Source organism: Myodes glareolus, chromosome 14 (genome assembly GCF_982192425.1).
Source record: "Myodes glareolus chromosome 14, mMyoGla1.1, whole genome shotgun sequence".
Classification (NCBI taxonomy): Eukaryota; Metazoa; Chordata; class Mammalia; order Rodentia; family Cricetidae; genus Myodes; species Myodes glareolus.
The window spans coordinates 68,951,459-68,963,354 of NC_142039.1; the positions used below are offsets into that span (position 1 = coordinate 68,951,459).

Here is an 11,896-nt window from a genome sequence, read left to right on the forward strand (position 1 = left end):
CTGGCCCCTTCCCGCGCTCGGGTCGGTCAGAGGCTGGCTAGCCAGGTGCAGCCCCCAAGAGAGAGCGCAGAGCAGAATCAAGCCACCCTGCGCTGAGTGAGCCGCTCCGGACCGCGACATCCGCCTGTTCCGAGCTGCTGGGACAGAAGGAAAACTGGAAGCAAGAAGAGGGCAAGAGGAGAGGGTGGGGATGGTACTAATTTAGAAAACGAGGGTGTGGGAAACTGAGAGAGCTACGCAGGAGCAATGACATCTGTAAGGAGGAGGGGAGAGGGAGGGAGAAGTTACCAGGATGAGCGCATTAAAAACAAATCGGAGACAGGAAAAATTAACAAGACATAAGGTGGGATGGGCGTGAAAAATAAAGGAGGGGAAGATTATAAAGATGGAACAACAGAAGGAGGGGGAAAGAGTGGGGGAGGAACAGAAGACGTGAAAGGGAAATAAGACAAAAGAACGAGGAAGGAGAAGGAAGCCAAGAGTCAGACCAATGGCAGGGCGACAGACCTGGGTCTGAGCTTGTCCTTCATCCCACCCCTTTACCCCAGTTCCTGCCTCAGCCCAGCAAATTCTACAACATCAAGCACTCTCTGGTGTCGGGACCATCCGGGCACTTGTTTGGCCCAGACCAAGGCACCAGGCTTGCTCTGCACCCTTGCAGGCTGGATGAGGGGCGACCCCACCCTAAGCTCGGAAAGAGCAATGGACCCCCCTGAGCCTCCAAGCCTGGCCTCATAAGTCATAAATCACAAGTTGAGGTGCCCAGGGTTCCCTTGCTGTTGCTGGGATCTCAGCGTCTGGGGAGGCAGGGAACAGCTTCTGTCTGTGTTAACTTCACAGACAGGACAAAACAGCATGAAAGAAATCAGAGAATGTCGTCTGCAGGAGCTGAACTCTGAAAACCCCCCTCCACCCTCATATGCTTCAATATTAAAAAAAAAAACCCTAGGAGCTTCAGACACTGTATTAATTAGTGCAACCACCCATGAAAAGTTGGGTTTAGAGCGGCATTCTTTGCCCTGTGTGAAAAACCAAGTCTAATAAACAATTGTTAAGTTGGCCTGTTGCCGCTGGTAAATTACATAGCATTAAAAAAATAATGCTTTTCATATTAAGCACTAATTAAAGGTTGGGACAGCTTTAAAATAAGAGAGGGAGGGGGGGAAATCAAAGAAAATATAAAACTGTTCTTTCAAGAGTTATGGGAGGTTAATAAAGTATGTCTGTTAGACTAGGTCTGCTTTGCCCCCAGCTACAGCCAAGCTGGAGCCACCACAATTGGGTCTCAATAAGATAATGATATTCCTTTCTCTGCTATTAAAAGCCTCCCAGTGCAAACTTAAAATGATTTATTTAATTTAGGAAATTATGAGGTGTAACTTCAAAGCTTGAGCCGTTAGTAATGGAAAATACCAGGTTGTTTAAAATTATAATAATAATTGTTTGGAGGACTCAGGACATCAAAGTGTTTTCCTCCACAAATGCAGCGAGGTTGGAGGAGGTTGGAAAAGTCAGAGGTGTATGGAGTTTGGATTCGGCTATTAGGACCTTATCAGGGCAGTACTGAGGAGTCGGCAGCGAGTCCTCTGCTCCGCTTTGAAGCGGGCTATTGCAGAAAGCCATTTTACTGCTGTTCATTTTGTTCCGGGAGGGTAGAGGGAGAGGGTGTCTGGGGTGAGGGGCGGGTAACGGGGGCCTGGAGGTTGACAGGAGGCTTTTCCTCCTTGCCGTGACTACTTTATTTCATTAAAGCGGCCTGTACCATCGCCAATCTCAGATTTTTTTGTTGTTCTTACATGAAAGGGGAAGCAGGCACAATCGACTTCCCCAACCAGGCCCTGTGATTTTGGGGAGTGTGTGTGTGTGTGTGACGTGGGTTCCTTTATAAATGAGGTTTATGCTTATTTCCAGCCCAGCGGTGGAAAAGGAATGGGGGTGGGGCAATGGCCTCTCCAACCCGTGGCAAATGAGAGGCTTTCATAGCAAAGAATGGCCGTGGGAGTTTTCATTCGGTCAGACAAGGTTGCGCTCAAAGGCAGGCATCCTCTTTTCAGTCAGGTCAGGCAGACGTTTCGCCAGCTCCCGCTCTCAGCCAGGCCTCCGCGGCCTACCTCCTACGGCCCCTGCCCCCGCATCACCAAAGCAGGACCGAGAGGGGGAGGGGCGGGCTGGGTCCCCAGGGCCAAAGCGGGTGGAGATGCCCTGAGGAAGCCCCTCAGCAATGAGGGACGGGAGTCGGTGCAGAACTCGAAAGCTGGCCCTTCAGATTCCAAGCGGCTTTCTGAGCGCATCCTTCTAGGCCACCTCTTCCGTTCACCACCTCCTTAGTTCAAGCTTCAACTGGATGCCCCGGCCATCGCTGTCATCTATGCGTTCTGTGACCTCAGTGAGCTACCTCTCTGGGCATCAGTTTTCCCGACTGTCTGTGACCTCACCGAAGGATGTGTGCCGAACACTGGTTCAAGAAAGGTGCCTCCATCGACCCTAAACACTGGCTCCTCAGCTCCATAAATGCAAACTCCTGTCCTTTCCCCCTTATTTTAAAAAGCAAAGCGTTTTTGTTATTGCTTTGTTTTGTGGATTTTGTGTGTGTGTGTGTGAAAACATTCAAGTAGGGAAGGGCAGGTGTATTCGTCTGCCAGGTTACTGGCATCAATGCAAGGATGACCAAAGACTTCTCAGGAGTACCTGGAGTTTAAATTTCCCATAGTCTCTGCGGGTGTGGGTCCTGGGCCAGTGAAGGTCTTCTAGCCTTCTTAGGCTGACAGTCTGGTCTCTGAAATATCCTGTGCAAAGGACCAGGCCTGACAGAGGTGAGACCCAACCTAAACAAGAGGGTGGTAAGCTGCACAGAACACAGGGCTTGTTTGCCCCGCCGTCCTCAGTGGGAAAAGCCTGTCCACTCAGAAGCACTGAACCCTGTTAACTTTTGAGCCAGATCAACTCTACATGGCTTTCCTTTCTGGGTATTGCTTCTGGGATCACGTACGTGGTGCCCTGCCAGCCCTAGTCCAATTTACCCCACTTGTCCGACCAGGTTCTTGGAATCACACTCGGGACTTAATACCTTACCTCCGGAGGCAAGCTGAGCCTTAACCCAGAGGCCGGTGTCTCCTGGTCCCCACCCAGCTATCACCGCCCGAGGTTACCGGTCCATGAGGCGCCCGGAAAGGAAGCAGGGTGGACAGGGTAATTAGGGACCCCTTGGCAGCCGATGACGAAACCAGGAAGGGCTTTGGCCTTTGGGAAATGCGTCTCTTAAATACGTGTGGCAGATTCCTGTCTGGAATTTGGACTTCAGGGACGGAAAGGCAGAAAGAGAAGCAGAAGCGCACATTTTGGTGGCCCCGGGCGGTAACCAGGCGGCAGGACGCCATCCTCCAACTTCCAGCGTTGCAGGATAGGTTTGGATCAAAAGAAAAGGGCCCGACCACTATGACCATGATGAGCCTCGGGCTCACAAACATGGATTTTCGGGTGCCCACCTCCAAGGTGGGTACCATGCGCTGGCAACTCCCGGAAAGCCCCCCACTCTCTACCACACAGTCGTACACCACGTTCGTAAGCCCCTCATCTGTGTTCCCAAGGTGACAGAGCATCTCGGAAGGAAAACGAAAGGCATCTCCAGCACAACCGAAAGCTGAGTTTTAAATCCTATTCAGTCTTCCCCGCCTTTATTCTTATTTTTATCACTATACCTCAAACCCCAAGCCTGATGCAGGGAGGGCATCTAAGTTCTTTGGGGCTAGATGGGCTGGGTTGCCCTCTTCAGATAGAAAATTGTGCTCAATTGGGGTCCATCTCCCTGAGAGACAACAGTACACGGGGCCCCGCCCCACAAACCCCTGGCACCCTTTTCAGGCTTCTCAACCCCGGGAGCTCTTTCGTCCTACCAGCACAGAGCGCTACAGCCCCCTTTCCCAACTTCAGTTGTTTCCGTGGCTGCAAACTTCCAAGTTCAAAATTTTCCCAAGGTCATCTACAGACTAGGAGGAGTCTAGGGAGCACCGCTTCAACACTTTGAAAAAAACTCATCTTTAAAACAGCATGATAACTTTTAATGGCGATTTCAACAGCTTCTCCCTGAGCCATGCAGGCTGCCAACTGATTGTTTCCCAGTGTCCCAGGACCTGCGGCTGACTCCTCTAGCACCTAACTCGGGCCACAGCTTGATCTGATTTACATTAATGGAGGAATTAAAAGTGCCAGCTCTCCCCGCCCTCCCCGCCCTTATCTGGATGCCTCTCCCCCAATCTAGCTAAGAATAGAGTACTTTTTAAAATAACTGTGAGTTGGGACAGACTTTACTGCAATAAAACATTTTAATTTAATTCAGAGTAAGAGATAAGAAATAACTCTTCAATAAAATATATAAAATTATACAAGATACCCTCTCGACGGGCTAAAATATACTGGAAGAGATGGACAGGAAGGTAAAATACCAAGGAGCCAACTGTGTTATCTGACAACATTTTCAGCAAGTCCATAAGACGGCTTCACCCTCTGCCCCCAACATGTTAGAGCATATAAATTTCCCTAATAAGTTTAGCACATACAGTAAGCACACACAATGAAACCATGTTTTTTTTCCCTTCCTGATTCTATGGATTGTTGAAGAACATTTAAAATATAGAAAATAGTTACAAGACACTCGTTTTTTTAAGCAGACCATTACTATATCCTCCCCCAATCCCCTCTGCAGCATGTAAGGATGGACTTAGCATTTCACAGAAATCAATTCTTCCAAACATGCTTTACCCTTTAAACCCTTTCTAAGGCCAATTACCTGGACCAGAGTTAAGATGGGCCTGACAGGAGTCAGGAAGGTTTCCTATCTGCAACCTGACCCTGAGGATTTCTCAGGGTTACTGAGCCTTCTCTCACTGACCTTAATAAAAAAGAAAAGAGTTAATATGGAGAAAAGGAAGGAGAATAGGATCACATGTGCATCGAGGAAACTTCCTTATGCACATAAAAGGCAAACATGGTACACACCTCCCTTCCTTTTGCAAGAATCTACCTGAATCTTCTTCTTATATGCTCTGTGTTTACTTCTGGTATGTTTTCCATAAGAAGGTCCACCATCCTCTCAAATTCTAGCAAATTCTGCAAATAATCTCTTTCCCTTTAAGAAAATGTAGCAGACAAACTTAACACAGTATCTTAAGAAGATGCTATCTAGAAAAATGGATAAATGTATATATAAATTTTGCCTTTCAAAATAACTTGAATTTTTACATCTGGCATATAAAAATGTCTTATATTTTATTATATATTTATACATAAAAACTAACAGAGCCAATATTTGTGAGAGGAAAGGGGGGCATCTGGAAGATTATGAAAACAAAACAAGTTTTGGTGCCTCTCACCTAAATAACAAAGTCACTCTGTATCAAGTGGCCCTGTGGGCCCTGTCGCTTAGGGTGGCGATGCAAGGTTTATGTTCAGAAGCTGGACTGGCATCACCTTCTAGGAGAGGGAGGGGAATGCTTTCATGCAAACATCCATCCCGGAGTCTATCCATTTGGTCTTCTTTAGGATAGATGGTACATGCCATATCCAACCGGCGTGGCATAGAGTCCAACAGGCGGGATGGGAAGCACAGGTCTATGGAAGGGGTAGGAAGCTCCGTAAATGGATGCTGCCTGCAGAGGTGAGTTGATGGGGAAAGGCAGACTGAAGCCTGAGGGCAGCATAGGTTTGGCAGCCATTTTCAGCTTTTCCAGTTCTGCCTCCTGCAGTCTTTTCGCTTTAGCCCTTCGGTTCTGGAACCAGATTTTGACCTGGGTTTCTGTAAGGTTCAGAGAGCTGGAGAACTCGGCCCGCTCTGCAATGGAGAGGTACTGTTTCTGGCGGAACTTGCGCTCCAGTGCTAGAAGCTGGGATGTGGTGAAGGGCGTGCGTGGCTTCCGGTTGGTCTTGTGTTTCCTCAGGGTGCAGGTTGTGGGGCTCATGTGTCCTAAAGAACAGAGAGGTGAATCAATTAGCAAATGTGCCATTCTCTCCTCTCTTAAGACAACACATAAACCTTGGTTCATTTTCCAAAAAGGTACCTTTGTCAAATCTCTCTCTCTCTCTCTCTCTCTCTCTCTCTCTCTCTCTCTCTCTCTCTCTCTCTGTGTGTGTGTGTGTGTAAAAGTTACGGTGGAAAAGGACAGCATTTAAATGGTAGTTGCTATATTTTTATATCAGCTTGAGTAATGTGGTCATGAAACTTTTTATATGGAAAACAGATTGCAGTGTAAAATGGAAATAGAAACCACGACTAAAGCCATCTATAAGTCACAGGAGCTGAGCATTATCTAAAAAATAAAACTTCCTCAGAATTCAATCTCGTCTTTAAAATGGGGGCCTGAACTCACGCCTGTTCGCACTGATACGATGCATGCATCAGGAGGAAAATGCAAAGGGTGCTAGATGCTGGGTCAGCCTTGGACCTCTCTCTGAACCAGAGAAGTTGGGTTGCATCAGCCTGTTTATGAAGGATAATCACGGAGATAAGGCCTGCGGTATTATAATAGCATCCATGGATGGACAGGCAGATCTAAGCAATAAACAACCACACAGCTGTCACTGCATCCACCCTACAGATTATAAAACCCCAACATCATTTTACAGATCTGGATGTGGATCCGTTTCTTGGCCGTTTCTTGGCTCTGGCAGTATAAACTTTACTAAGACCGAGGTGTGGGGGGGGGGTAAAATTAGCTCGCTCATAAATGGACATGTCAAAGGAAATCTCTCTGCCTCTGAACTTCGAGCCCCTGATGATGGCATCTTTGTCTCTTTCATCCATTCCATGGTTTAGGGCAAATGTGTAAATGATTATTTTGTTGTTGGAATTTAGAAGTGGGGAATAACTAGCAAAATAAAGACACGGCCACAGCGTCCAGACTCTGTTTAAAATGGGCTGTTATAGGAAACACAAGCATGGGGCCTAAAGGTGACTCCACAGCAGCGGCTCAACTCATTCTGGTCTTGTTTCCCTCCAGGGCAGGGGAGGAGTGTAAAGTGACGAGAATAGAACGGTAAACAATTATTTTTCTACTTTTGGCATTTACAAGTTATTCTAATTTTTTTTAAGGTAGCCGGGGCTGGTAACTCCTGTGTCTTCACAGGGGAATGTAACTTTTCTTGTTTAGTTACTTTGGTGGCCCAAAGAAGAATTTACACTTCATACTTCAGAGTGACACAGCGCAAGTCCCAACCCAGCCTCTGTCCCAGTGTCACGGTATCAGCCCTCACTTCACAGAGTGGCAGCTTCTGCGGTCAGAAAACAGAAACCCCGGAGAAAACTGAATAAGAGACTTCAAAAAAGGCCCTGCTTTTGCATATGCTAATCCCTAAGCAAACCGAGGGGAAGGGGCTTTCCTCACTCACACACCAACACCAAGGCTGGAATCCTGAGCTTCCCAAGCCTACCCAGGCTCCCTTCAGACTCCAAACTTCAAGGCACTCACTTGCTGCCGGTTCCACAGAGGAGCTTTGAACCGGGTAGCTTGGGTCACTCTTGTTGTGGCGTGGAGAATTGCAAATCCAGGCCTTGAGGATTGTGCGTATGTGGCAAAGCCATGACATGACTACGGTCCCCCACCCCTACCGTGCTCTTCCCCCACCCCATTTTATCAGCCAAATAAAGCATGTGATCACACAAGACAAAACAACATTCAACCTACTTTCTCCAAATAACAAAACCAGAACCAGGGTTGGTGAGTCCCTCCAACCCCAGCTCCCAGCTGATTCTCCATACTCTCTGGGCCCATCCTGACACTTCCAGGCCCCAAGTATCAAAAAGTCCTATGCTTTCAAATGAAACCTTCTCTGAGAGCCCTGAGTTTCTTATAAAAAGTTGTTATGGCAGACAGGGAGCACAGCCCACCGCAGAGAGGTTACAGGGCTGGTGGGGAAACTGCCCTACCAGATCTCCAGGCCTAAATACGCCAGGATTTCTGACCTTTGGCCACCGACCCGGTTTCAGGCTGGAATCTTGGATGTGCTGTGGGGCATTGCCCCGGGGCCTAGCACTACACAGGCACTCCAAATTTGTTAAACAAGTTAAGACTTTTCACCTTGTTGAGCCTCCATTTCAATGTCAATAAAATGGATAAATATTACTTATCCCTCGGGGTGGCTTGGAGGGCCCAGAACTCCACTTAGGGGGAGATGAGCAAATAAATGTTCCCGAGAGCTTTTCCTGGGCCCAAACTGCTGATCCCTCTGAACCCTGCTAAGAGGTGTCCTCCTCTGTTAACAAGAGGCTCTCTACCGCCACACAAAGGAGATCAGATAAGATAATGTCCTGAAAAGCGCTGTGCAAACTTGAGTTAAATTCTTTAAGTCCTTAATCTCTGGGCCCTTTCAGCTTTTCAGAATTTCCAACAGGGTGGAGAGAGACTGCCAGAGGGGACAGCCACTGACGCCTGGGTCTGCGGTCTTGTTTTGTTCACAAAATACCGTGTATCTCTAGTCCCGAAGGCTGAAAGGGGAAAAAGCAGGCAGCTTCTCTTCCAGCTGAGCTCGGAAAGTCCCTCTGCAATCCTTCTTTCTCAACTCTCCCAAAGTTTAGTGAGGGATAGGCACAGAAAGAAGGCAACCAAGCAGATAAATCTCAAAGGCCGAAAGATAAAACTAAACAAAGCTGCAGGGAGTGGGCCCGACAAAAGTAAAAGGACCCAGGACCCTAAAAGGATGCTAAGCCTGGGAAGACGGTCAACACAGACTCACTAGAGGTGTGGTGTTGGTGAAAAAGATCAGTATGGCCAGCCCCCCAGCGACAGAGAGTCGCAGAAAGCATCGACACCATATCCCCATGCCCAGTGCAAACATGGATGGTGATCTGGGACAAGCAAGCGCAATCTTCTTAAAAGAACTAGCCACCATGTCCGAAGCCACAGGTGGCATGCCTCTGCCTTTACTCTGAGGTTCTACCAAGCAGCCAAACCTGGTGAACTCGTGGCCACCACACTGTATACTCTCTCAAGTTCTGAAGGAATGCTGGTAATTATCACTGTGAACCCTGAAGAGCCCGAACTCACTAGCTCGCTGCAAAACTCAAAACCTAATTAACAACGAACTAGAACACGGAGCAGCTTCCTTTCCGAATCAGTCTCTGCCACCATCCCTTCGTAGGATCTGGCTTGGACACTCTGCAATTCGAAGAAAACCAACGATTCCCCCTCCACGTCTGGTTAACCTCCAAGTGTCTTATCTTTATAGTGGGGCTCACTTCACAGGGACGCCTGTATATTTTGAACGTCAGTAAAACACACCTCGATACTCATTAGAAGTCGATTCCAGCCCGGCGTGGTCCTGCCAAGTCAGTAATTACAGCACTTAAAAGCAGGAGGATGAGTTCAAAACTATCCTGTGATACAGAGTTCGAGGCCAGCACGGCCCACAATGGACCCTGTCTCAACGAAACAAAACAGTGACTCTCCCCTACTGCCCGGGCAGGTACCATGATGGACAGTGAAACACAAGCAAGAAGAGTCCGGAGCAGGGGGCTAAGGGCTGCCGAAACCAACAACTGCGCTTTGGTATTCAAATGCCAGCTAGCGCTCAGGTACCTTAGACTTCGCGCAGCTAGGGATTCTGGGATGCGGACCGCTCGCTGAACTGGGATACCCAGGGGTCAAGAGCATCATCCTGTTAACACCCGTCCCTAGCCCCTCTGGGACCCCACGCGCGGATGCAGCCCCGGGTCCGGTCCCGGGCGCGCACTCACTGGGCGGAGGGGAATATCTGCCAGGCTCCTGTATCCACGCCGCTCCATCTTCGGAATTTTCCGACTTGACCGAGGCGGTCTCGAAGGGCTTGACGAGAGGCCCGGGACTGTGCGCTTCCCGGACGCCGTGTCCCGGCAGCAGCAGCGGCCGCAGGGCAGCGCCAGCTGAGGCGCAGTCGGGTGGCACTGCGGGTGACTCCTTGGGCGGCTTCTTATCGGACATGAGCGCCTCCACGCTGAAGGGCAGGCTGGAGACCTTGACCCTGCGCTCCTCCACGCCGCCCTCGGCACCCCCAGGCCCCGGGCCCGGGCCGGCTAGCATCGCGGGGCCCTCCTCGTCTGACGAAAACAAGTCACTGCCTTTGGCCGGAGAAGCCATGACTTTCTGCGCCGTCTAGCTCTCGGCGCGCGACTCCGCTGGCAACTAGCAAGCCAAGACTCCAACTTTTGGGGGGGGAGCCGGCAGGGGCGCGCCGGGAGCCCAGCCCGTCCACGGAGGGGAAGTGGGAGACTCGGCTCAGCCAATTGGCGGCGGTTCTGCTAATGACGCCACGGACGCTTACCTCTGATTGGCTCTCTCTGGAGAGGTTGGGGCCCTCTACCCCACCCCACCCCGTTTGAAATAAATTAGGAGTTAATTACAGGAGCAGTCAGCAGAGTTGTTATTAGGCGATCCCTCAAGGGTTATAATCGCCCAAACTGAAAAGTCCAAGGCGTAATTAAAGCCGATTGTTTAAAGAGGAAGCTTGCCGAGTCCCATTTCTTCTGTCTTTTAACCCCTCTTTAAAGTGTATACCTGGTGCCCATCCCACACGCTCCCGCCTGAGAACGGTGGAAATCCGCAGATGGCATTCCTGGAACTTTTATAACGCTCCTACTATGAGCCCAAACTAGTGTAACTTTCTAACTATAGTGGAAGACTGTGACCGGCATCTTTGCTAATGGAAATGGTTTAGGCATGATGTTTAGAAGCATCTTGTCTTTGGAAAGTGTTCCAAGACATTAGCTGTTACTTTAACTCAATCCTCAAGAAAAGGGACCCAGGATAAGGGAGGCTGAGAGGTGGTCAAGGAATGCCCAACTAATCTCTCTCCTCCCATCTCTTCCCTTTCTTTCTTTTTCTTTTCCTTTAAAACAGGCTCTTGTTCTCCAGCTTGGAGTAGCTTAGAAGTCGTTCACTATGTGGCCCATGGCCCAGGACGATCTTGAACTTGCCTTCTGGCCTCTTCCAGTGGCCAGTATTGAGTGTTGTGAATATAGGTGTGAGCCAGCACACCTGGCGCCCATTGAATCCTAGTGTTTAGTTTATACAAATGGTCTCCATTTCTTCCTCTCTCCAAACAGGACTAATTTTAGAAACTGAAAATACGTGCATTTTCTTGCCCCCTGAATCTCCTCTCTAGGTCAGCGCAAATGTGTGTTCACGAGTTTTTTGAGCTTGTGTCTGCCATTGGGGTTCAGGTGCCAGCATTGCTTTGGGAGGGATGGGCAGGGGAGAAGGGCACTTGTGACATTTGGTGTCTTTATTCTTCCTGCAAATCTTGGAAATAACAGGGTTCAAGTTTGCAAACCCCAAGCCTGAATATCTTTGGGGAAAGGACATCTTGCCTGACTTGATTTTTTAAGCTGTATACCTACCCTTGCCCCACCCTAAACTGAGGACAGTCCTACAGCATGGGTGACCAGCTGCATCAGCACTGAAGAGAGTTTTGAGACAGAGGCCTGGAATGGTTCTGAGGCCAGCCCGCAGCCAGCAGTAGCAGACACATCACTTCAAACAACACATTTCAGGCCTTGTAAGCTTTTTCCTATATCCAAAAGACCATCCCGTGGTGAGGGAAAGAGAATCCTACTCAGCCCAGGTCCAGAAACAGCTTCCTAATCAGCTCCTCCAGCACTGAAGGGAAGGACCACTGTTTAAAACTGCCTAAATGGCCAAAGCTTGGCAGGTACCTTCCAGTTCAGGAGTTTTAGAAACTTGACCTCCTAGACTTACAGAGCCTCAAACTCCTTTCAGGAGAAGCAGCGTTCTTTGCCCCCAAACGTTTGCTGGAGCGAAATTTCGCTGGTCTGAAGAGACCCAAGGGGGAAAACAATCTTAGAAGACAAAAAGCCTTCACCAGATACTTCAGTTCAGTTTTGGAAAAGCTTTTTAAAAGTTAAGTTCTAAAC

General features: G+C 49.0%; 1 protein-coding gene across 1 annotated transcript; it reads right to left on the reverse strand.

Moving 5' to 3' along the window:
• Positions 1-4,303: 4,303 nt before the first annotated feature.
• On the reverse strand, positions 4,304-10,184 carry Msx2 (msh homeobox 2). The gene is made up of 2 exons (XM_048447569.3): positions 9,725-10,184; positions 4,304-5,959 (listed from the first exon to the last, which is right to left on the reverse strand). The coding sequence occupies exons 1-2, from the start codon at positions 10,101-10,103 to the stop codon at positions 5,535-5,537; spliced, it is 804 nt and encodes a 267-aa protein (XP_048303526.1). The 5' UTR covers positions 10,104-10,184; the 3' UTR covers positions 4,304-5,534.
• Positions 10,185-11,896: the final 1,712 nt, after the last annotated feature.

What these genes read in the sequence shown, in the direction of transcription:
- Msx2 (XM_048447569.3), bottom strand. Translation starts at nt 10,103, where the DNA reads ATGGCTTCTCCGGCCAAAGGCAGTGACTTGTTTTCGTCAGACGAGGAG. An exon ending in CAGATATTCCCCTCCGCCCA is followed by an intron (nt 5,960 to 9,724) that starts GTGAGTGCGCGC and finishes TCTGTTCTTTAG; the next exon opens with GACACATGAGCCCCACAACC.